General features: G+C 44.0%; 1 protein-coding gene across 1 annotated transcript; it reads left to right on the top strand.

Annotated features, from left to right (window-relative positions):
- Positions 1 to 726: 726 nt before the first annotated feature.
- LOC139061483 (leukocyte elastase inhibitor-like) lies at positions 727 to 18277 on the top strand. The gene is made up of 9 exons (XM_070553051.1): positions 727 to 860; positions 7080 to 7261; positions 7330 to 7470; positions 7615 to 7732; positions 10864 to 11006; positions 13204 to 13281; positions 13389 to 13478; positions 13552 to 13732; positions 17537 to 18277. Exons 2-9 carry the CDS (start codon positions 7085 to 7087, stop codon positions 17755 to 17757), a joined length of 1149 nt encoding a protein of 382 aa, XP_070409152.1. The 5' UTR covers positions 727 to 860; positions 7080 to 7084; the 3' UTR covers positions 17758 to 18277.
- Positions 18278 to 22192: the final 3915 nt, after the last annotated feature.

The raw sequence follows: 22192 nt of genomic DNA, 5'->3' as shown, positions 1-22192 counted from the left end.
TTAGATGGCACCAAAAGAAAAGTATAGTGAGCAAGCACAGGAGAGAAGTTGTCAAAACAAGAGGCACATGCTTCATTTGAAAGTGGGCATGTTGGGGGGAAAAAACTGCACGGTCACAAACATCCCAGCTGCTGCTGATCACAATTGTCTGTGGGTCTAAACGTGAGAGAGTTTTGTGGAAATAGGTTTGTAAACAATTGGCACACTAATTCTAGTTTTTCTTGTTGACATGTTGCGTTTTGCTCGCTGTGGGAAGCTTGACGTCAACACTTGCTGCCCATAACAGAAAGACGGACTTGAATGCTGCTGAAGCAGCTGCTATGGACTCCCTGCTTCTTCCGATCAAGCGAGTGGAGAGGACCGAGCAAAGGATGTGTTTGCTTTGCTGATAAATAAAGGCAACACATTGAAATAATCCAGAACATGGACCTATAAAGACCCTGACAAAAAAAAATTCATTTTAACATAATTTCTTTGTAACTCTATGAAGTTTAAACCAGTCATCCTTTTAATAGAAAAACATTGCCTTTAAACTGTAAATAAATCACGTTCATGCTGAACTGAAGCTTCATTTTAATGGCTGGCTGGTGTTTCCCTTCCTAATATGGTGGACTCCTACACGAGTTGATGAACAAACGGATGGAGTGAAAAGTCTATGTAATTTAGGTCTATAGTGTTTAGTCTATTTCGCATTTCATTGGAAACTGGGGGTCGAACATATTCCCGTTCATACACGTAGAGTGGACGATGACGTAATCGTTTTGGGTGTGTGCTGAATGGGACGACCTCCAAAGAAAAACACTCGCAGCAGACGTGTCCCTGCTTTTAAGTGAAAATTAGCCGATCAGAGCCTGCTGGAGGTAAGACGATCTCTTATGCTGTCCGAACCGGTCCGAACACGCGCACACACACACACACACACACACACACTCGCTCGCGCGCGCGCACACACACGCTCGAGGTTGAGATGGTATTTCATTAAAGGACGATTTCACCAAGTTTTTCCATCTCAACCATCTGATGAAAAATCGAAACTATTGTTCAAAGTTCGAGATAAAGCAGTTCCTGATTTGTGAAATGTTTCTATTTAAGCAAAAGTTTCAATGTTCAAGTTAGTTTTCGTTGTTTTATTCCACATTAAGACATTTAAAAATCATCAGCTGGTGGTTAAACTCTTAACTCATGTCAGTCTTTGTGTATATTTAAAATGTATGTTTAAATAAAATCTTTAGATTTATTCCTGAATTTGTTTTGGAATGGTTTTGGGTCACAGTGGAATTAAATCAGAACTTCCTGTTTCCAGTGTTGCCTATCTGAGCCCTGTAGATACATTGAAAATGTTTGGGAAAAAACTCCTGATGTGGTTTTAATACAACGTTAAAATTTTTTTAAAGTCAACGAAGCCATTCAGTCTGAGTGAACTATGCTGACCAAGGTGTTGATCTAATTTAGGCAACTTTATTAAGCTTTCTTTGAATTCAGATGGAAGTTAACATGAGTGTTTTCCCATCAGCTACTTTGACTTCTGTCTAAAGATAAGTTTGCATATATATTTATTTGAAAGCATGCAACATCATAGAAGATATAATGCCAGATGTGATGCATCTAGATTAGGCAACAATAAATGTTAGGAAAAAAGCTAAATGTTCTTTTTCTTCATTTGTTACAGTGAGAGACTGTAGCTCCTGATGCAAACAGGTCTGATAATGGACAGATCTACTGATCATAAAGCTGTTTCAAAGAATCGTTATTCATTTGAATGTTTTATTCCAGAATTTAAATAGTTCTTTTTGGTTTTATGCAGCAGTCTATGCAGCAGAAAATCTACTCCGAGCCCCTCCCGGATGTCTGAGCTTCTCACCCTATCTCTCTTTTTTTTTTCTTTACCGTGTCCTGTCTGGCCTTGAAGCAAGCAGAATTGATGTCTGACTGCTGGTGACAAGCCTTACAGATTTACTCTCAGGTGGAGCATCAAAGCGTCTGCTTTTAATGTCACGCCTGATACTTAAAACTTTATTGTTATTGTTGTTGAATGCTTTGTAATTCCGACCAGACACGGAGACAGAGGTGAAAGAGAAAGGAAAAGATCAGGTGGGGAGAGGGGGGGGGGGGGGGGTCCACAAAAATAAACAATGAACAAGAGTCTGCTTCTAGACCTGCAGAAAAAGACAAAAAAAAAGCAAAAGGACAAAAAAAATGGGACACATCACCAATACAACAAAATCTAGCGTCAACTTGATGAAAAAATATATAATCAACATTGCTTAACTGAAAAATCACGATAATAAATCACTGTGCATTAAGTGCCCACCATAGTCTTAAGACCTGTGTTTAACGTGCCCAAGCCCATGCTTTTGAGAGCACCATGTGAGCACCTACACGCGCTTGTTTATTTAAGGTTTCTCTATAGGAGCGTCCAACAGAGAGTGTGAGGGACCACAGATCCGCCCCCCAAAGATGCGCAGGAGACGGGGGGAGCTCCAAGTCCCAGAGATCCAGGCGCTGCCTCAGGAACACAGGAACCCCAAGGAGACTTCAACCAGAAAGGCCCCCGCCCCCTCGAGAGGCACAGAGGATTGCCCCGGGGGGCCACAACCAGCAGCCGGCAGAGTCCCGGGAGACATCAGCGGCAGCCCACAGGCCTGCACGCAGCCTCCCACCCCCTAGCCGGCCGAGCCCGGGACCCAGCGACCCGGGACCCAGGGGCGACCACCCCCGCCGGGAACCCCAGCAGAGCCCAGGGACCCAGACCCCACTAGGCAGCCACCGGGATCTATCCGGCAGATGCCAAAATCTTAAACCCCCAGACCTGGTTGCAACCAACACTCAGGCAGACCAAGGCACAACCCCTCACACCAGGTGTGGCAGGGGGAGGGGGGACGAAGATCTATATCATCAAGAGAAGTTCCAGGAGAGGGGAGGAGTCAAAGGCCCCACCTGACATATACAGTCATACACAAACACAGTCACACACTCCCTCCCTCATGCTCACACATGCACATACAACCCAAAACTTACAAAAATGCACGCCGAACACCCACTCATGCTCCCCATACACACCCTATTCACTCTGGTCCCGGTACTGCTGCACATTGGGTTCAACCATCACCGGTAACCAGAGTTTGACCCTTTCTGCTGGGGTGCTGATGAGCAGGCTTCCCCACCCAACGCTGAGCACAGCAACCTACCACCCCAGACTCCAACCAGACGGCCAGATCTCCCTCCTAGCCTCCAGCCCCAGGAAGCCAAGCAACAACAGAGGTGGCTAAGACCCCTAGTCTCCCTCTGCCTGCTCCAATATAGTGTTGTGTGATCATGAGGTGTATTCCATGGCTGTGGTGAGTAGGCAGTGCGGGCATCATCCGGCCTATGCAAGCTGATACCAACGGACCACCCCACTTACACCCTCAGCCATCAGTGTCTAAGTGCAGTTTAAAATTGGAAGTGGGCACCGGCACCCGGGAGGAGGCTGAGATATCCCCTTGCCAAATGCCGTTGAATGTGCTCACTCCCAAGGCCCTAAGTGTGTGTTTGTGTGGAATGTCGTCAGTGGAAGTGTTTAAGGTGCAAATAAAATTGGGGGCAGGTTGCCACAGGAATGCGGAAATGGGGTTCATACCCACTTGCCCACTCCCCAAGGTCCTATGTGTATGTTTGTGTGATGATGTGAGGGAGCAGGAGGAGAGAAATATGCGGGGATGGGGAGGAATGGCTGGTTGGGCTTAGCCCTCCAGGGAGCCAGCTCCCCTACTGGCCCCAATAGGCACCTCTGTTGTCAAACTGCCACCCAGGGCATGGAGACCCCAGCCCATCCTGCCAGGGCCCAAAGCAGCAGCATTACAGAGCCTCACTGAGTCTGAGGGCACCAACCCAGCCCCACCCCAGCAGAATATCTATTCCCATCCCTGCATTTGCACTACTTCCAGAATATATAAGACATGGGACATCCAGGTAAGGTTGGGTCCTCCCCCTCCTGGACCTCCCCCTCCCCTGTGATGGAACGGCAGAGAAGCCAAGGTCTACCTGAGGCCCCCGAACCCGGGCCAGGCACTGCTGCGTGTTCCTGCCTTCTTCCCGGCAGCATACATGTCAGGACCTGACCCCTAAGGCCCCGCCCAGATCCCCACACGGGGCCGGCCACCCCCAAACCCCGAGCCCCCAGGCCCCCACCCAGACCCGCCCAGGGGCATTGCAGCTGCCAGGCAGTGAGCCATGGCCGCCGCCAAGATCCCCAAGGGGCCCCACTCACAACCGCCAGTAGTCCACCCCCCAAGGCAACCCAAGCACCTCCAGAGGGGGGCAACGGCCCCCCAGTCCCAGACACCCCCAGTGAACCCACCTCCAGGGAACATCCGGATACTCCAAACTCAGACCCCCCCACCCCCACCCCCCCACCCCCCACACCATTCCGCAGGACAACATCAATGGCCCCCCACCCTCGCTATTTGATGGAACTGATCAAAGGAGCCCAGAGAGATTCATCTGAAGTGGAAGCAGAGGCTATATCAAGTGCAATATGATCTAACAAAAGATTTCTATACTGGTTAATGCAGAGAGTTTCTCTATTTTTCCAATTCAAGAGGATAGTTTTCTTAGCGATGCATATGGCAGTCAGAACCACGTGAACCAAAGATGTTGCAATCGGGACATCGTCCAGCTTCCCCAGTAAACAAAGAGAGGGGGTGGTTGGGATATGACATTTCAGCGACTTTGACAGGTCTTCACACACTCTACCCCAAAATTCCTGGACAGGTGGACAGGACCACAGTGCATGAATGTAATTGTCAGGAACGTTGTTTGTGCAGTGTGTACAGGTGTCAGATGACACAAACCCCATCTTGAAAATCCGATGACCTGTATAGTGTACTCTGTGTAGAATTTTGTACTGAATTAACTGATCATTTTAAAAGTTTTTAAACAAGTTTGGGACCAGAAGTTCTGGTCAAAGCTGACTGATAGATCTACCTCCCATTTTTCAATAGGGATTACTATTCTATCGTCTATTTTGGACAGTGTCTTATATACTTTAGACAGTAGTTTGGGGGGTTTGAGATTAAAGAAGTCTAATACCCTTGGTGGTGTTTGTAATTCTATTTTATTGAGCTTAAATTTTTGTTTTACTACAGATTTAATTTGGTGGTATTCTAAAAAGCTATTCTTATCTATTCCAAATTGGGAGACTATTCTATTAAATGGGATGAAGTCCAATCCTTCATATATATGTTCCAGGTATAGGATTCCTTTATTATTCCAGTCCGGAAGGTTTATCATTTTATTCTTTTGCAAAATATCAGGATTATTCCAGATAGGTGTGCGTCTGCATGGTACTAGTGAAGACTCTGTCATTTTAAGATACTCCCACCATGCTGTCAGAGAGGTGCTGATACTAATACTTTTGAAGCCTTCATGTTTTCTTATGGTTGAGCTAATAAATGGTAAGTCTGAAAGCTCTATCGTATTGCAAAGTGTCTGTTCTATATCTAACCAGGACTCATCTAGTGGGTTATCTTGCAACCATCTTGGTATATATTGCAGCCTGTTGGCTAAGAAATAATAATAAAAGTTCTCACCCTATCTCTAAGGGAGAGCCCAGCCACCCTGCGGAGAAAACTCATTTCGGCCGCTTGTATCCGCAATCTCGTTCTTTCAGTCACCACCCAAATGTCATGACCATAGGTGAGGGTAGGAATGTAGATCGACCGGTAAATCGAGAGCTTCGTCTTTTGACTAAGCTCACTCTTGACCACGACAGACCGGTACAATGCCCGAATCACTGCAGATGCAGCATCAATCTGCCAATTGAGCTTGTGCTCCAGGTCCCCGGGAACAAGACCCCGAGATACTTAAACTCCTCCACTTGAGGCAGGACTTCGTCCCTGACCCAGAGAAGGCATTCTACCCTTTTCCGAATCCAGACCATGGTCTCAGATTTAGAGGAGCTGATTCTCATCCCAGCTGCTTCACACTCGGCTGCGAACCGCTCCAGCGAAAGCTGAAGATCACATTCTGATGAAGCCAACAGGACCACATCATCTGCACAAAGCAGAGACCCAATCCTCAGGCCATCAAAATGGATGCCCTCAACACCTTGGCTGCACCTAGAAATCCTGTCAATAAAGGTTATGAACAGAATCGGTGACAAGGGGGAGCCTTGATGGAGTCCAACTCTCACTGGGAACGAGCCCGACTTACTGCCAGCAATGCGGAACAAGCTCTTACACCGGTCACACAGGAACCTAACAACCTGCATCAGAGGGCCTGGTACCCCATAGCCCCAGGGCCCCCTAAGGGAGGTCAAACGCCTTCTCCAATTTCACTAAACACATGTAGATTGGTTGGGCAAATTCCCGCGCAGGATCCCCCTAAGGGTATAGAGCTGGTCCAGTGTTCCACGGCCAGAACAAAAACCGCATCGCTCCTCCAGAATCTGAGGTTCGACAATCCGACGGACCCTCCTCTCCAGAACCTCTGAAAAGACCTTACCAAGGAGGTTAGGAGTGTGATCCCTCTGTAGTTGGAACACACCCTGCAGTCCCCCTTTTTTAAATAAGGGAACCACCACCCCGGTCTGCAAGTCCAGTGCGACTGCCCCCGATGTACACGCGATATTGCAGAGCCTTGTCAGCCAACACAGCCCCGCAACATCCAGAGCCTTAAGGAACTCTGGGCGGATCTCATCGACCCCTGGAGCATTGCCACAGAGGAGCTTTTTAACCACCAGTTGTATGGACTTCTTGCTCCATGGTCATACCAAACTCCTCCCATGCCTGGGATTATGCCTCCGTGACCACCCGAGTCGCATTCTGCTTGGACTACCGATACCTGTCAGCTGCCTCTGGAGTCCCACAGGCTGAAAAGACCTGATAGGACTCTTTCTTCAGCCTGACAGCATCTCTAACCACTAGTGTCCAACAGCAGGTTTGTAGGTTGCCGCCACGACGGGCACCAATGAACTTCTGTTGGCCATAATCCATATTTTTAAATAATAACATAGAAAATGGGATGGCACTGCATTTTAACCAAACACTGACTGAATCAGAGGCCACCTTGTGATTTCTGCTCTGTTCTGTCTCCATCAGACACAATGGCCTCATCCACCCCTCTATCCAAGGCCAACACCAGCTTCTCTCTGGATCTGCTCAGAAAACTGAGTGAAGACAACTCAACTGCAAACATCTTCTTCTCTCCTTTCAGCATTTCTTCAGCTCTGGCTATGGTGATGCTGGGAGCCAGAGGAGACACGGCCACACAGATATCAGAGGTACCCAGCAGTGTGTTTCAGTTTGATCCTCACTGTGCCTCTGTGTGACACTACTACTTTGTCCGCAGTGTTTAAAAACTCAGGACTGCCGGGATGATGTCCACTCTCAGTTTGACAAACTGCTGGGAGAGCTCAACAAGCCAGGTGCTCCTTTTGCCCTCAGCTTGGCTAGCAGGCTGTTTGGAGACCAGTCCTACCAGTTCCTTCAGGTCAGTGGGTGATGGCCTGAGCAAATAATTTGTTTTTATTAGAAAAGGTAAGTGGTTTAAAGATTTTTTTCTGACAGCGAATGAATTAGATCTGGTAGCTAACATTTTTATGATAATCTAAAAAAATGTGCTTTGTGTTTTCAGGAGTTTTTAACACAAACCAGGACAAACTACAAGTCTGAGCTGGAGTCTGTGGACTTCAGAACTAAATATGAGAAAACCAGAAACGAGATCAACAGCTGGGTGAAGAAGCAGACACAAGGTGGATCACCAAAGCCATATTTATACATCTCCGTCAGCTCCGCGAGGGAGAGACGCACGGACGGATGGAGACAATTTGCCCTCATATTTCTCCGTCTCCTGGGGAATGTTGCAAAGCAATTCCCCGCCAGGACAATAGAGGGCATAGCGCTGTTCTGTGGAATCCTGTCATGTATCCGGTCCAAGATAGTGTGTTTATATTGTGTTCTAGTGTGTTTATATTGTGTTCTTTGTATATAAGAGACTTTTTAAACGCGGACAAATTTGTCACTCATCCTCCTCCACCTCTTCATGCGCTCGCCACCTCTAAACCCACATTTCCCGTCATTTCCATCCACGAATAGAACGCATGCTGCGTATCTTTTCTCTCCTCCAGTCACGGGGACTAAATCGTTCATATTTTTAGAGTTTTTCCTAGAGGTACTCTTCAAGCTTCTCCATGTCTGCCGCTAGATATCCTTGGGTCTCTATGTTTTTGAGGGCGCAATGGTGGCGCTATTTACAACAGTGGCGTTCTAACCAATCACAAGCTTACGTTCTCCGTCTTGATGGACGGATGTTTAGAATAGAATAGAATAGAATAGAATTCAACTTCATTGTCATTGCACATGTACAGGTACAGGGCAACGAAATGCAGTTTGCATCCATCCAGAAGTGCTTTAGCCGTGATATAGACGTATTACAATATATATTAGCAATAATATAGATGTGTAAGTATATTACAGAAATAGATCTATTACGTATGTTATAATGTACACGGTATGAAGTATGTTATGAATATTCTATGACTATAAGTATGTACAGGCTGTAGTTAATACAAGCAGTCCATGAGTTTAACGTGGGTCAGATGTCAGGAGGCAGGGTTCAGGAGTCTGACAGCTGTTGGGAAGAAACTGTTCCGGTACCTGGTGGTCTTAGTCCGGAGGCTCCTGTAGCGCCTCCCAGAGGGCAGCAGGGTGATCAGTGCATGTGATGGGTGACTGTGGTCTCTGATGATTTTCCCTGCCCTTTTCAGACACCGCTTCCTGTAGATGTCCTTTATGGCAGGAAGTGGTGCTCCGGCGATGCGCTGGGCAGTTTTCCCGACCCTCTGCAATGCCTTCCAGTCCGAGGAGGAGCAGTTCCCATACCAGACTGTTATACAGTTGGTCAGGATGCTCTCGGTGGTGCAGCAATAGAAGTTCACCAGGATGTCTGAGGACAGGTTGTTCTTCCTCAGAGTCCTCAAGAAGAAGAGGCGCTGGTGAGCCTTCTTGACCAGCTTTGAGCAGTTGGTATTCCAGGTGAGATCCTCGGAGATGTGGACTCCCAGGAACTTGAAGCTGCTCACACGCTCCACTGCCATCCCCTTAATGTGGATGGGTGGATGTGGGTCAGCATTCCTCCTGTAGTCCACGATGAGCTCCTTAGTCTTCTCAGTGTTGAGCAGCAGGTTGTTTGTGTCGCACCACTCGGTCAGACGGTCCACCTCCTCCCTGTAGGCGGTCTCATCGTTGTCACTGATGAGACCAATCACCGTGGTGTCATCTACAAACTTAATGATGTTGTTGGAACCATCAGCAGGTCAGCAGTCGTGGGTGAAAAGGGAGTAGAGGAAAGGGCTCATCACACAGCCTTGTGGTACACCAGTGTTCATTGTGATTGTTGATGAGCAGCGGTTATCCAGTCGGACATGTTGAGGGCGGTTGGTCAGGAAGTCCAGTAACCATTTGCAGGTGAGGGTCCTAAAAGTGGTGTTGCGGGCCTTCAGTAGGAGACGAACATCCCGGTTCATCCAAGGCTTCTGATTGGGGTACATGGTCATCCTTTTCTGGGTGGTGACCCTGTCTGTGGTAACGGAGATGTAATACAGTACAGATGAGGCGTACTGGTCCAGGTCTGTGTTGGTGAACATATTCCAGTCTGTGTTTTTAAATCTGTCCTGGAGCACCGCGTCTGTCCCCTCTGGCCACACTTTAATTGTCCTCACAGCAGGTTTCACACGTTGGATGAGTGGTGAATACCGAGGTGTGAGGAACTGGGAGAGATGGTCCGATTGTCCAATGTGGGGGAGAGGTGTTGCTTTGTAGGCTCCAGCCAAGTTGGAATAAACATGGTCTAAAGTCTTGTCTCCTCTAGTGTGGCAGGAGACATGTTGGTGGAATCTGGGGAGGACTGTCTTTAAGTTGGTGTGGTTGAAGTCGCCAGCAACAATAAAAGCAGCCTCGGGGTGTTTATTCTGGTGTTTGTTAATGGCTGCAGAAAGTTCTTTCATGGCCAACCTAGCATTAGCGTCAGGGGGGATATACACTGCAGTAAGTATGATCGAGGTGAGCTCTCTGGGGAGATAATAAGGTCTGCATTTGACCATTAAAAACTCCGCATTGGGTGAGCAGTGACTCTCAGTAGTAGTTGAGTTCATGCACCAAGCATTGTTAATAAAAATGCACAAACCTCCACCTCTGGTCTTGCCGGAGTCATCTGCTAGCCTGTCGGCTCGGTGTGTGTGGCATCCTGCTAACTCGATAGCATTGTCCGGGCAGCTGTTGTTCAACCATGTTTCGGTAAAAAACATGGCATTGGAGTCCATTATCCGTCTGTTGTTAGTCATGGAGAGCCGTATCTCATCCATTTTGTTTGCCAGAGAATGGACATTGGCGAGGAAGATACTGGGTAAAGGCAGCCGATGTGGTGTTAGCCTTAGCTTGGCCCGTAGCCCTCCGCACCTACCTCGCCTTTGTTTACGTTCTCGGCGTCGTCTGCATGCACTTCTGCCCGGCTGGGGGGGGGGGGGGGGGGCAGCCTCCGGTGTTCTGGAGATCTCTGGGATGAGTCGGAGATCGCCGATAAAACTGTTGGAGTTTTAAGTCCAGATGTCCAGAATCTCTTGTCTGCTGTAGGTCTGCGTTGTTCATGCGCCGCCATCTTGGTCGTTTTTAGAAAAGAGCTTGACTCAGTCTGTCCTTGCAAGGGCTTTCCAGCAGCCTCGCAAGGACGGATAATGGAGTTGCGAGCGTCCGTCCCTACGCAGACGGAGAAGTATAAATTAGGCTTAAGACCATCATATGAACCATCAGTCACACATATGATGAAGAAACCTGCAGCTTCAGCAGTGTGGTATTGTGATGTTATTGATTCTTCTATTGTTCTCAGGTAAAATCAAGGGTATCATAGCTAAGGGTGAGCTGAACAACATGACCAGGCTGGTACTGGTCAACGCCATCTACTTCAAAGCAGCCTGGGATGAACCTTTTCTGAAAATGTCAACTTATAATGGCCAATTTTGGCTCAACAAGGTAAAACTGAAAAACCTCAAAGTCTGCCAGACACAATCTTTGTGCAAAACTCAGACATAGATTCAGTTATTTTCATGGTTCTCAGTGTTGTCACATCCAATAACTTATGTTTGGACATTAGGGATGTATGTGTTTAGGTGAAATTCTGGTAATACGATATGTATCATTCCATTCCATTTCCATTTTTTATTTCATGCAATCAAACAAAATTTACATTAAAACAATTCATGTTCACAAATAATCCATAAATGAAAAGGAGCAGAAAGAAGCTAAAACTTATATCTGCCCCCTTAACACATCAGACATTAGCTGTTCAACTCAAAGACTGTCGTTCACCTACCCCCCACCCCCAACACAAACAAGTCTATCAGCCTACTTAAGGTCTTATTTCATCAAGATAAGTTTGACGCCTGTTTTAAATACAGAACATGATTTAGATAGTTTTATTTCACCGTCAAGACTATTCAATAAACGGACACCTTTAACGGAAATACATCTTTCCATTATCTTGTTTAAATTTCTTTTAAATATCAATTCCTTTTAAATTATTATTACTTTATCTTTTTACAAATCTCTTTTGAATATTTATTGGTAGAACTCCTTTCTGTGCTTTGTACATAAGTCTAATAAATTATATTCTACTAATTAGTCAAATTTCTTTAGGTCTAGTTGTGAAAACATTGGATCCGTAGGATCCCTATATCCACTTCCACTAATAACTCTCACTGCTCTTTTCTGTAAAAGAACAATTAAATGTGTAAATATTTTGCAGGTACTTCCCCATACTTCAATACAATGTGTCAGATATGGAAGAATTAACGAGTTATACAGAATATACAAAGCTTTTTTGTTAAACAATTCCTTTGTCTTATTTAGTACTGCAATAATTCGAGATATTTTAATTTTAATAGCATTTACCGTAAATCCTCTAATACAGGCCCGGGCCTGTATTTGACTCAAGCTCATCAAGCTCCAGGCCTTTATTGGAAGGAGGACCAGAATTAGAGGCAGGCCTCTATTTCCATTTGAGCAAAATGAACTAATGGTTCCCTGGAGTTTTTGACAGTTAAAATTGCTCCCACATTTTCAAAGTTAAACACATTTCTTTTAACAACGGTAGTTTCTGCTTCAGCCCCCCCCCCCCCCCCCCCCCCAACCCCCCTCCACCTGCGCAGCGGCCGCAAACTGACTGATGCGCCTGCGGCCTCTCGGAGTTCCTGCTGTTCTAAACATTAAAATAATTATTTCATTTTCTGTTCCTCACTTCTGATTACCTTCAATGGTGTCTGTTTGTTGCAACCACCAGGTACAAAAACTAACTTGTTTTTGATTTTTTAAAAACTGAAATTATTGTAGGAAAATTCAATAAACAGTCCAAACTGATACATAACATGATTAACATGAGGTGGAAACAAAACCTGTTGCACATTGCTGCCAACTAGCAGTCGGTGTTTGAATTTCACCAAAAGAAAAGAAAATACCCTAATGTTTGCATGCAAATTCCTCCAAAAATTCTATACACTGCTTTTGCATATTGATATAATATTGCAGGAAAAAAATATTACGATATATTGCCGAATCGATATTTTCTTATATCCCTATTGGACATGTTATAATACAGTAGAGTAAAGTGGTCAAACAAGTGCAAATTTCTGGTTTGTTTTAGCACTGAAAATAAAAATGCTGATTCATGTTTGCTTTACCCTGGTGATGTCTGCTGTGAACCTCATTAACCAGGTTAGAATTTCAGGCACAATGCAGGATTGGAGATTTAGGATCCAGACAGTCGTAGTTCCTCTCCAGCAAAATTAAATGATACATAATATGAAATCCACAATAAAGCTTTAGAGGTAGGACAAAAGAAGTAATAACTCTAAGATTAACTCAACAACCCAGTTACTGGATGAGACATGGAGGTGTCAGGAGAAAACTGTTGAAAGGTTTTACTAAACAGAATTCAGGAGCTAGATTTGCATATGAAGCTAGTATTTCATAAGAAGGGGACATAAAAGGGAGGATGATTTTTTTTTACACTTCTTTTTGGGAAAGACGAGTTCAGGGAAGACTCTTTCCCAGAGACACAAAGACAGAATGGGAACAATCTGAGATCACTGACAACCCTCTGATTACTGGTGAACCCGCTCTTCCTCCTGACCCACTGTCATGCATGACTACTTGATGTGCTTGCTGTCTTCAGAGCATCACAAAACCAGTAAAGATGATGTCCCAGTACTCCTTCTTTCCTCTTGGCTTCATTCCTGAAGTCAGCTGTCAGGTAATAAAGTAACAAAGTCTAAATATTAATAAAAAAATACTTCATAAGGAGACTGACAGGGATTCTGTATAATATGTTTTAAACATTTGAATTCTTCATCTGAACAGGTCCTGGAGTTGCCTTACAAAGGGAAGGAACTGAGCATGCTCATCCTTTTACCTAAGAGGATAGATGATGATACAACAGGTCTGGAGCAGGTAGGACTCATTCTCACATAGATTGATAGGATTTACGTGGACGGACGCATCCTATGATTTTTCATCCATGCAGCTGGAGAAGCACTTGACCTATGAGAAGTTCATGGAGTGGACTCATCCAGGAAAGATGCACAAATGTAAAGTTGACGTGTACCTACCTCGATTCAGACTTGAGGAGACGTACGAACTGAATGAAGTCCTGACCCGCATGGGCGTGGTGGATGCTTTTGCTGCGTCAAAATGTGACTTCTCTGGTGAGACATGTTAACCTGTCGCATGCAGTGGGGTGTAGAGAACCTCGCTAGGCTCTTCCAATTATGTAGTGTAATGGTTTATGCTCTTTTATGAAAGAGGAACCATTCTACATATTAATTTGGAATATTAATTTTTAATAAATTAATAACCAAATTTTATAGGGTTAAGAAGACTCAAAGGTTGTTTTCATCGATAAACTGACGATAATATCCGTGGGTCTGTGTTTCAGTTCAATGAAGAGACAAGTTTGAAAGTTAAAAGTTTTAATTCTTCAAATTAAACTAATGATTTTTAAATGACAAACATAGGAAATAACAATCAACATTGGCAACTTTGTTGAACAATCTTTAACAGTTGATATTTTAAACTTGCTCAAATAGACCTTGTGTTGAATGTGTGAAAATTGAGAATGAGGTGAGATGAATGCGTGTGTGCGTCTGATTTTGCTTCAGGAAGAAACAGGTGTCTGAGTGAAAAGTGATGGTTTGAATAAACTTAGGTTTCGTTGGAAAAGATGCATCAAACGCTATCTATTGTGTTCTGCCTCACCGTACGAGGACCCTCGTTCAGATCCGGACCTCAGGAGGATGTTTATCCAGGTCACACCTTGGCTGGCAGAGGAGACGAAGGTGTGCGACGATCCGGTCCAGAGATGCTCCCCGGTACACGTTGTTGGAGCGTTTGCAGATGCGCTTTCTTAAGTTTAATTTACTCAGAAAATCAAAGTTTAATTTACTCAGAAAATCAAAGATTCTGAACGAGTCTGCGTTAGCGGTTGCAATTCAGCTATCCTGTCTGGCTTGACAAGAATAGCGTGGGGGGGGGGAGAGAAAGGAGCCGCAGCCCCGTTCCCCCGTTAGCGGTTGTTCACACGTCCTCTTTCTCTCGTTGTCACCACGAACTGAACCATGAACTGAAAACTTACCAAAAGCCTTTCTCTTCTCAAAGCAAAACTTGTGCGTCAGCAAATGTGTTTTGAATTTACTGTGAGAGTGTGTGTGAGCGAGTGTGAAGGTCACCACTAAAACATCTTCAAAACATTACTTAATTAAGCATTGCCTCATTATATTTAATATGATTAACCAAAGCATAATTATAATTCATTTGATTAAAATACATTTATAATGAGTAAAATGGTAAAATGATTATTTAGCATTAATAAACAAAGGAAGCGTAAGACTCTTTATTATGACTAGCTTTCATGAGAACAACATCTTCTGGCACTGCAGGTGGCAGATGTTATGGTTTGCAGCAGACTCTTGCAGACTTCATGTCGGCAAAGGTCTCACTCTGTGGGTGAATGTTCTGCATGACCCAGCTTTGACCCAGCCGGGCCAAGTACAACCTTTGGCACAGAAAACCCATATTTCCTCACGTTACAGGGGCAAAAAGTATTTTCATTGATTGTGCAAATTGTCCCACTTAAAAAGTTGAGAGAGGTCTGTAGTTTTCATAGGTACATCTCAACTGTGAGACATAATGTACAAAATGTTCAGTAAAAAAATTGTATGATTTTTTAAAGATTTTAATTGTACAATGGTGCAACTAATAAGTATTTAGCTCCAAGCATTATTAATTTATTTAACATTGAAGATAAAATGTGGTTGGATCTTCCAGCATGATAATCATCCTCAAAGCAGTGGCTTTGTAAAAAAAAAAAAAAAAAAAAAGTGTTTCAAGGTTCTGGAGTGACCTAGCCAGTCTCCAGACCTCAATCCAATAGAGAATCTGGGTAAGGAGCTGAAGGTCCATGTTGTCCAGTGACAGCACCAAAACATCACAGTTCTAGCATCGACCCACATGGAAGAATGGGCCAAAATACCAGCTACAGTGTGGTCCAACCATGGTTACATTACAAAGTATTGAGGTGGATTTTTGTTAACTCATTCACTGCCAGCCGTTTCTTGATCAGATAAGCCCTTCGCTGCCAGCGTTTTTCAGTGTTTTCACTGTTTTTTAAGAGTCACAAAACGTTGCGCTCTGTGATGATCTCATCGCTAAAACTAACAAAACAAAGATGAGACTCACCTCTTACATCAGGAAGAATCTGCTTGTTGTGAGCGTTTGTCACGTTTCGGGGATGTTTAGGACCCAAATTTGCAGATACCCAGGATGACACGAGGCAGGAGTTGAATATAAAGAAAAATCCTTTTATTGTAGGATTAAACAAAAATAATGCCAAGGGGCAGCAAGCCAAAAGCCAAAAACTCCAGATAACGATCAGGATATCCAACAACGCTAAAGACTCAAGAGTACCAAAAACACTGGAAATTACAAAAGCTAGACGAGACTGACAGAATAACATCACAGTGGACCGACAAGACACTGAGACAAGACAGGGCTTAAATACACCGGGAGGATGAGCTGCAGGTGTGTGGGGTGTGGGAGGAGGACCAGGTGAAGGCAATGACTAATCAGGGGTGAAACTAAATTGACCTAGGAATAAAACCTAATACAAAAGAGCAGGAAACATAACTACAATTCAAAGGGAGGTGGTAGAAAAATAATGAACACTGATGGGAAAAAACATACTAAATGATGAAAGGCTGTACTAAAGGAAATGACCTGAGAAACCTAGAGGGCTGGAGATCTAGGGGCAAATGGGGAAAACCAGAAGACACATGAGGAAGACGCAGACATGACACATGAGGGTGCTAGGAAACAAAAGGAGCACCTAGAGAGGATGGAGAAACACCAGGAGGCACATGAAGGAAGGGCTGCAGAGGCAGACCATGACAGCGTTATCCGTTCTTTCATAATCCGTTGTTGAATTGGGATCGGCAGAAGGTTTTCCGGTTTGCGCTTCACTTTTTTTTTTAACAGCAGCGGCCCAAAACGATCTCCTGACACATGGATTTTCTGCTTCCTGATCATGTGATGTGTGACGTATGCAGATGAAGATCGACCTTAGAGCTGGGATGTTTGTTCTCACAGAGCGGGGGCGTGTTCCGATGCCCACACGGTAAAAAAATGCAAATGACGACTTTAGTTGTCAATGGCAGTTAATGAGTTAATGACCAAATGCATAATTTCTTCACCATTATGCAAATACATTCCAGAAAAATAAAACATTGGGATTTCCTGGAGTGTACATATTATGAAAATTACAGATCTTTCATTTTTTCAAGTGGGACAACTTGCACAATCGGTGGCTGCCAAAAATGTTTTGCCCCACTGCACTTATAAAAGTCTCTGAGTTAAAATTGTGATTATTTGAAACCCGTTCATGTGACTGACTTGCCTCAAAACCTTATTTATACTGTGACTTTGTCCGATCAAAATCATAAAATCGTTTATTTCAATCATTATTTAACCCGAAAAGTAAACCTGTCAATTTTAAAATATGTGTGCACGATCAGGGGCACCTAGTCACCACAGTTTAATAATTCAATACAAATTATTATTATTATTATCATTACTATTATTATTATTATTATTATTTATTATTATCTATTATAATATATAAAGGGCGATGGTGGCACAGGAGTTAAGTGCTCGCCCTGTTGCAGGTTCGAGACCCGCTCAGTTTGTTGATGTCGTTGTGTCCTTGGGCAAGACACTTACCCCACCTCGCCTGCTGGTGGTGGTCTGAGGGACCGGTGGCGCCAGTGCTCGGCAGCCTCGCCTCTGTCAGTGTGCCCCAGGGCAGCTGTGGCTACATTGTAGCTCATACCCACCAGTGTGTGAATGTGTGTTAATGGGTGAATGACTGATTGTGTTGTTAAGCACCTTGGGGGGCTCCAGGACTCTAGAAGGCACTATATCAAATACAGGCCATTTACCATATATATTTCTTTTTGTAGGTATGTCGAGCAACAAAGAGCTCTTTCTGTCCAAAGTCTCCCACAAGGCCTTTGTGGAAGTAAACGAGGAGGGAACTGAAGCTGCTGCTGCCACTGACATCTCTATAAGGATGCTTAGTGCTGGACCAGTGTTCAGAGCAGACCATCCTTTCCTTTTCTTCATCCGCCATAACCCCACCATGAGTGTTCTGTTTGCCGGACGCTTCTGCTCCCCTAAGTGAGAGGTGTCTGGACATGGACTTTTATAGTGATGAACATCAGTATTTGAACACCCTGCGGTCATACAATGGGATTTCCTGCTTATTTTAAATGCTTTCTCTCACAATAGGAATACACCTCATGTGAGTTTCAGTCCCCCTAATAATTTCTTAGTTAGAACTTGCAAAATTGCTGGGTGTTCGAATATGTATGTTCCTCGCCATATGGTGGAACAGGTTTATTGTACTTCACAGAAAGCTACTGTTTCTTCTACAAACTAGTGATTTTCTTCATATCCATATTAATCAGTTTGTTGTTTTCTGTGTCTTGTAAAATATCTGATGAAGGGCGCTCATCCAGTTTAGTCCAACGCCAAAGGCTTACTGATGGCACCACCAACACCAAGTCGTAGGAAGAAGGAGGTCCAGTCATTGAGTTCTTTGCAACATTTTTTTATTTTTGAAATTAATTTGGAAACTCAACAATTATTTTTATGCAAATAATGTCTTAATATTGTATGTGTGTCAATAAAATAATGAAAAATCAAAATTATGCTCTCTAATGTAAATTTTTCATCTTTTTGCGTCTTTTAATAATTTACTTTTGTATCATGGGCTCGGTGTCAAGGGCTTTTATTATTGTATATATTGAATTTCCACTAACCTAACAAAGTAGCAGGTTCAATAGGTACTGCTCCAGACTAAATATTGCTCCTGATAAAATGCATCCTTCAAATAAAGTTATTCAGCATAGTTCAGAGTTGTAAACTGTGCTCCATGTCTCTGCTGCTGAGATGGGTGGACCACGCTGTTGATGGGACGGGCATGCCCAGTTCTCCCAGAACCGTGAGCTGCGGCTGCGCGCCGCCATAATGACATGCTTTATTTAGAAATGCAGCAGCTTCGCCAGTTGGTGTTGACGGAGCTTCAGTCCCAAATGTTTTTCTTTTGTTTTCACTCATCAGCCACAGATCGCTGCTCTCGCTCACAGCAAGCTGGGCTTCCTACCGTGGTGGCTGAAGCTTGGTTTATGCTTGACGCATTTACTTTCCACTTGGTGATGCGGCTCGCGGCTGGAACGCGCTTCACAACTTGCAGCGTTTATGGTTCATGCGGCTTGTCTCTGCGGTGAGCCAATATTCTCCCAAACTGTACGGGACAGCATGGAGCGCTATGGCATGCGTCCCACACTACACCATAGTAGAAGTAAAAATTACCGTTGTTTACAACACGGCATTCCAGCATTTTTTAACAGCGTGCTCGTCTTTTCTGACAGTGCGAGCTATTTCTCCTCAAGAATTATTAACAACATGTTGATCACGGTGTTCTTTGAGAGCTGAATCATACAAATGTCTGTATTTACGAACCTCTGCCATACTAGTTCTTGCCGGTCCGCCATGTTTTTCCACGTCCGACTGGTTAGAAAATTTCCTAGGTGTGCGGTGCGGAAACTTTGGGCCATGCGGAGGCGCGGTGGAGGGGCGTGGTTGTTAAAATGAAGCAATTTTGCCGCGCGGAGCCGTGCGAACCTCGTGGACGCGTCAAGCATAAACCAAGCTTCACTCACATGCTCCCTCTCCTACATTAGTAGCTGCTTCTGGTCAACACCTTCTACAGTGTTGTAGTGTAGTGAGATTGGGGTGTTAAATTATGACCAATAAAATGTGATGATTCTATATAAATATAGAATATCATCTGATTGATCTCCCAGAAGAATTTAGGATTCTTTGCTTATTCAGTGACCATAAACACACTTCGTATTAATGCAGACAGAGTCAAGTATATAATTAAAAATACATTTTATGTCATGTTAGAGGGCAGTTTTTTGACCCACGACATGAAGAATCACCACAGAACCTGAGGTAAGGAAAAGTTTTCATGTATTTTATTAAAGTCTTTGTGGAGGAGAGAAAAAACGGAGATCGAGGGGGTAGAGGAGTTTCGGGGTGTTCTTGAGAGAGAATGGATTTTAGTCTTTGGATAATGATGCAGAGGAAAATCAAAAGGGGAGAGGAGGCTTACGGTCTTCAGGAAGTTGGGAAGCCAAGGAGGGAGGCAGGTCAGGTCTGGCTGAGGGGGGATTGAGAGACCAAGGCTGGGAGCTGAGCACAGGGAGTTGGCTGCAGGTGTGTTCAGGTGAGCAGGTGGGTGGTGAAGAGCTGGTGGTCAGAGGTGAACGACATGGCTGAAGGCTTGAGTGATTCCAAAGCTATTGAAGTGTGATGTTCTTTGCAGGTGAGAGAAATCTGGATGGGTCAGGAGAACAGATCAGATAAACGTGGAGTCAGGATAAAAAAGACAAAAATATATTCAGAGATGACAAGAGCTAGGACTGGTAGTAGCTAGAACTACCCAAGACGGAATATCATCCGGCACTGGTGAGTTGTCACGCCGCTCCTTAAATCCCCTGGCCACTGATGGGCTGAACAGCAACAGCTCTGCTCTCCAGGACACGCCCACCTGCAGACAGCACTCAGAGGAAAACAAAACCAGTTTAGCTCAGCACAAACCATGACACTTTATTTTCGAGACTAATTGTAATACATGACATGCTATGAATAATGATGTGTGATGGATGTACGTGTGTTGATGGAATGTGATGCAGATGTTTATCAGAACCTTTGTATCTGAAAGAAACTGTGAGCTGTGGGTGTAAAAGAATTTGGTCTGCTATAAAACTAGAGTTGATGATTTATAGAACAACATCAGACACAATCTGTTGTGTCTACGAACCCTGATGGAGACCCCCGTTGCAGATCCGGAATGTCAGGAAGCCGTGTGTACCCCAAGGCACAGAAGTTTGCAGAATAACTGCCGTACCACTGGACCGGTCTTGAGTTGTCTCCAGGTCACAACAGGTATGAAGGTTGTTTGCGTGTGTTTAGTGATGTTTACCAAACATCCCTCAGAAACCACACCTTCCGGATACAAAATGTTTTGTTCTGTAAATAAAGAATCTTTAAACCTATGTGATATGTGACGTTAACCGTAATTTATAACTTATGAACATTGTGTATGAGTGCAGATAGTGATTCACCTGTCAAATCAAACATTGCTGATCCTAACATATAAATCTTTCAATGAAATAATAATATTCATTTCCCTTTACTGAATTAGGCACAGATTATCCAAACATTAATATTATTACTCATATAACATTTGTTTATTCAACCATACGATTATTTAATGAGTATGAGCTGCAACAGTTCACTTTTTACTCAGAGTGTGGAATCCTGCAGTCTTATCAGAAGAAAGCTTTGTTTGGGAGCATCGTATCCTCCTGAAATGTCACCATGCGCTGCAGAATCTTCTGGGCTTTAGAAGACAGAATAGAAGCTCCACTCAGCTAGTGGAATTATGTCTGTAGGTGGCCGGTCACTCTGTGGTCAATATATAGGTGACAATTGACCCTTTCTGGATGTTACAGTGTTTAGCATTAATGAGTACACCCCACCAGGTGTGTCAGAAAAACTTCAGTTTTCTTTCAGAATCTACTTTTTCCATGGAATGCTGTACTGCAAAATACTCCCTCAAATGTGATCCATTGACTGCAATCAAGATTTGTTCATTTGCTCACACGTAAAAGTTAATTTCCTAACAAAGTAATACAAGCTCATTAGTGCACCACATTTAAAATTTACATATATATATTTTTTTTTATTTAAGATGTGAAGACAGAAAATTATATAAAGGCATCACTCGACAAAGAAAATCCTTTCTCATATCATGCTGTCACCAACCCCGTGGAAGAGAAATGTCACAAAACCTGAGAAAGGAAATAATTCGACAACAAAGGTGAAGACTTTAAGAAGATCAGCAAATATTTACAAATCAGAACACTGTAGTTTAAGAAAGATGGAAGTGCAACAACGTCCAGCCCGATGATGAAAGTTAACATCTCGACAGAAGCATCTTTTCATGAGAGTGGAAGAAAATCTCCAAAGAAGTTCACTGCAGTTAGCTAAAGAATTAGAAAGACAAACTGAAGTGACACCATGTGGCACACCCTCTTGAGGAATGGCATGCATTGGTGTCATCTATAACAGAGCTGTGTACTCTGGAGTGATGAGACAAAGATCACTGTTTTTAGAAATCACGGTTTCAAAAATGTATGGCGCTGCAAAGGTGAGGATTTCAAAGAAAACTGAATGGTGCCTACAGTAAAACATGGTGGTGGCGTTGTCCTTATGTGGGGCTGCACGAGTGCTGCTGGTGTTGGAGAGCGTCATTTCATTGATGGTATCATGAACTCACAGATGTAGTCTATTGCTCAATACTGAAATAGAAGATGCTACCATCACTCTGTGCCCTTGTTATCATGCACTTTTTCTACATGACAATGATCCACAACACACGTCTTAAGCCACTGTTGGCTTTCTGGAGAGGAACAGGGTGAAAGTAATTATTGGCCAAGAAAGCCACCTGATCTGAACCCAACTGAACATCTATGGGGAATCCT

Source organism: Nothobranchius furzeri, chromosome 7 (genome assembly GCF_043380555.1).
Source record: "Nothobranchius furzeri strain GRZ-AD chromosome 7, NfurGRZ-RIMD1, whole genome shotgun sequence".
Classification (NCBI taxonomy): domain Eukaryota; kingdom Metazoa; phylum Chordata; class Actinopteri; order Cyprinodontiformes; family Nothobranchiidae; genus Nothobranchius; species Nothobranchius furzeri.
This window is presented reverse-complemented; position numbering and strand designations above follow the sequence as displayed.

Coding starts and splice junctions, on each gene's coding strand:
- LOC139061483 (XM_070553051.1), top strand. CDS start 7,085: ATGGCCTCATCCACCCCTCTATCCAAGGCCAACACCAGCTTCTCTCTG. Junction 7,733..10,863: donor GGTGAAGAAGCAGACACAAG/GTGGATCACCAA, acceptor TATTGTTCTCAG/GTAAAATCAAGGGTATCATA. Junction 13,733..17,536: donor GTCAAAATGTGACTTCTCTG/GTGAGACATGTT, acceptor TTCTTTTTGTAG/GTATGTCGAGCAACAAAGAG.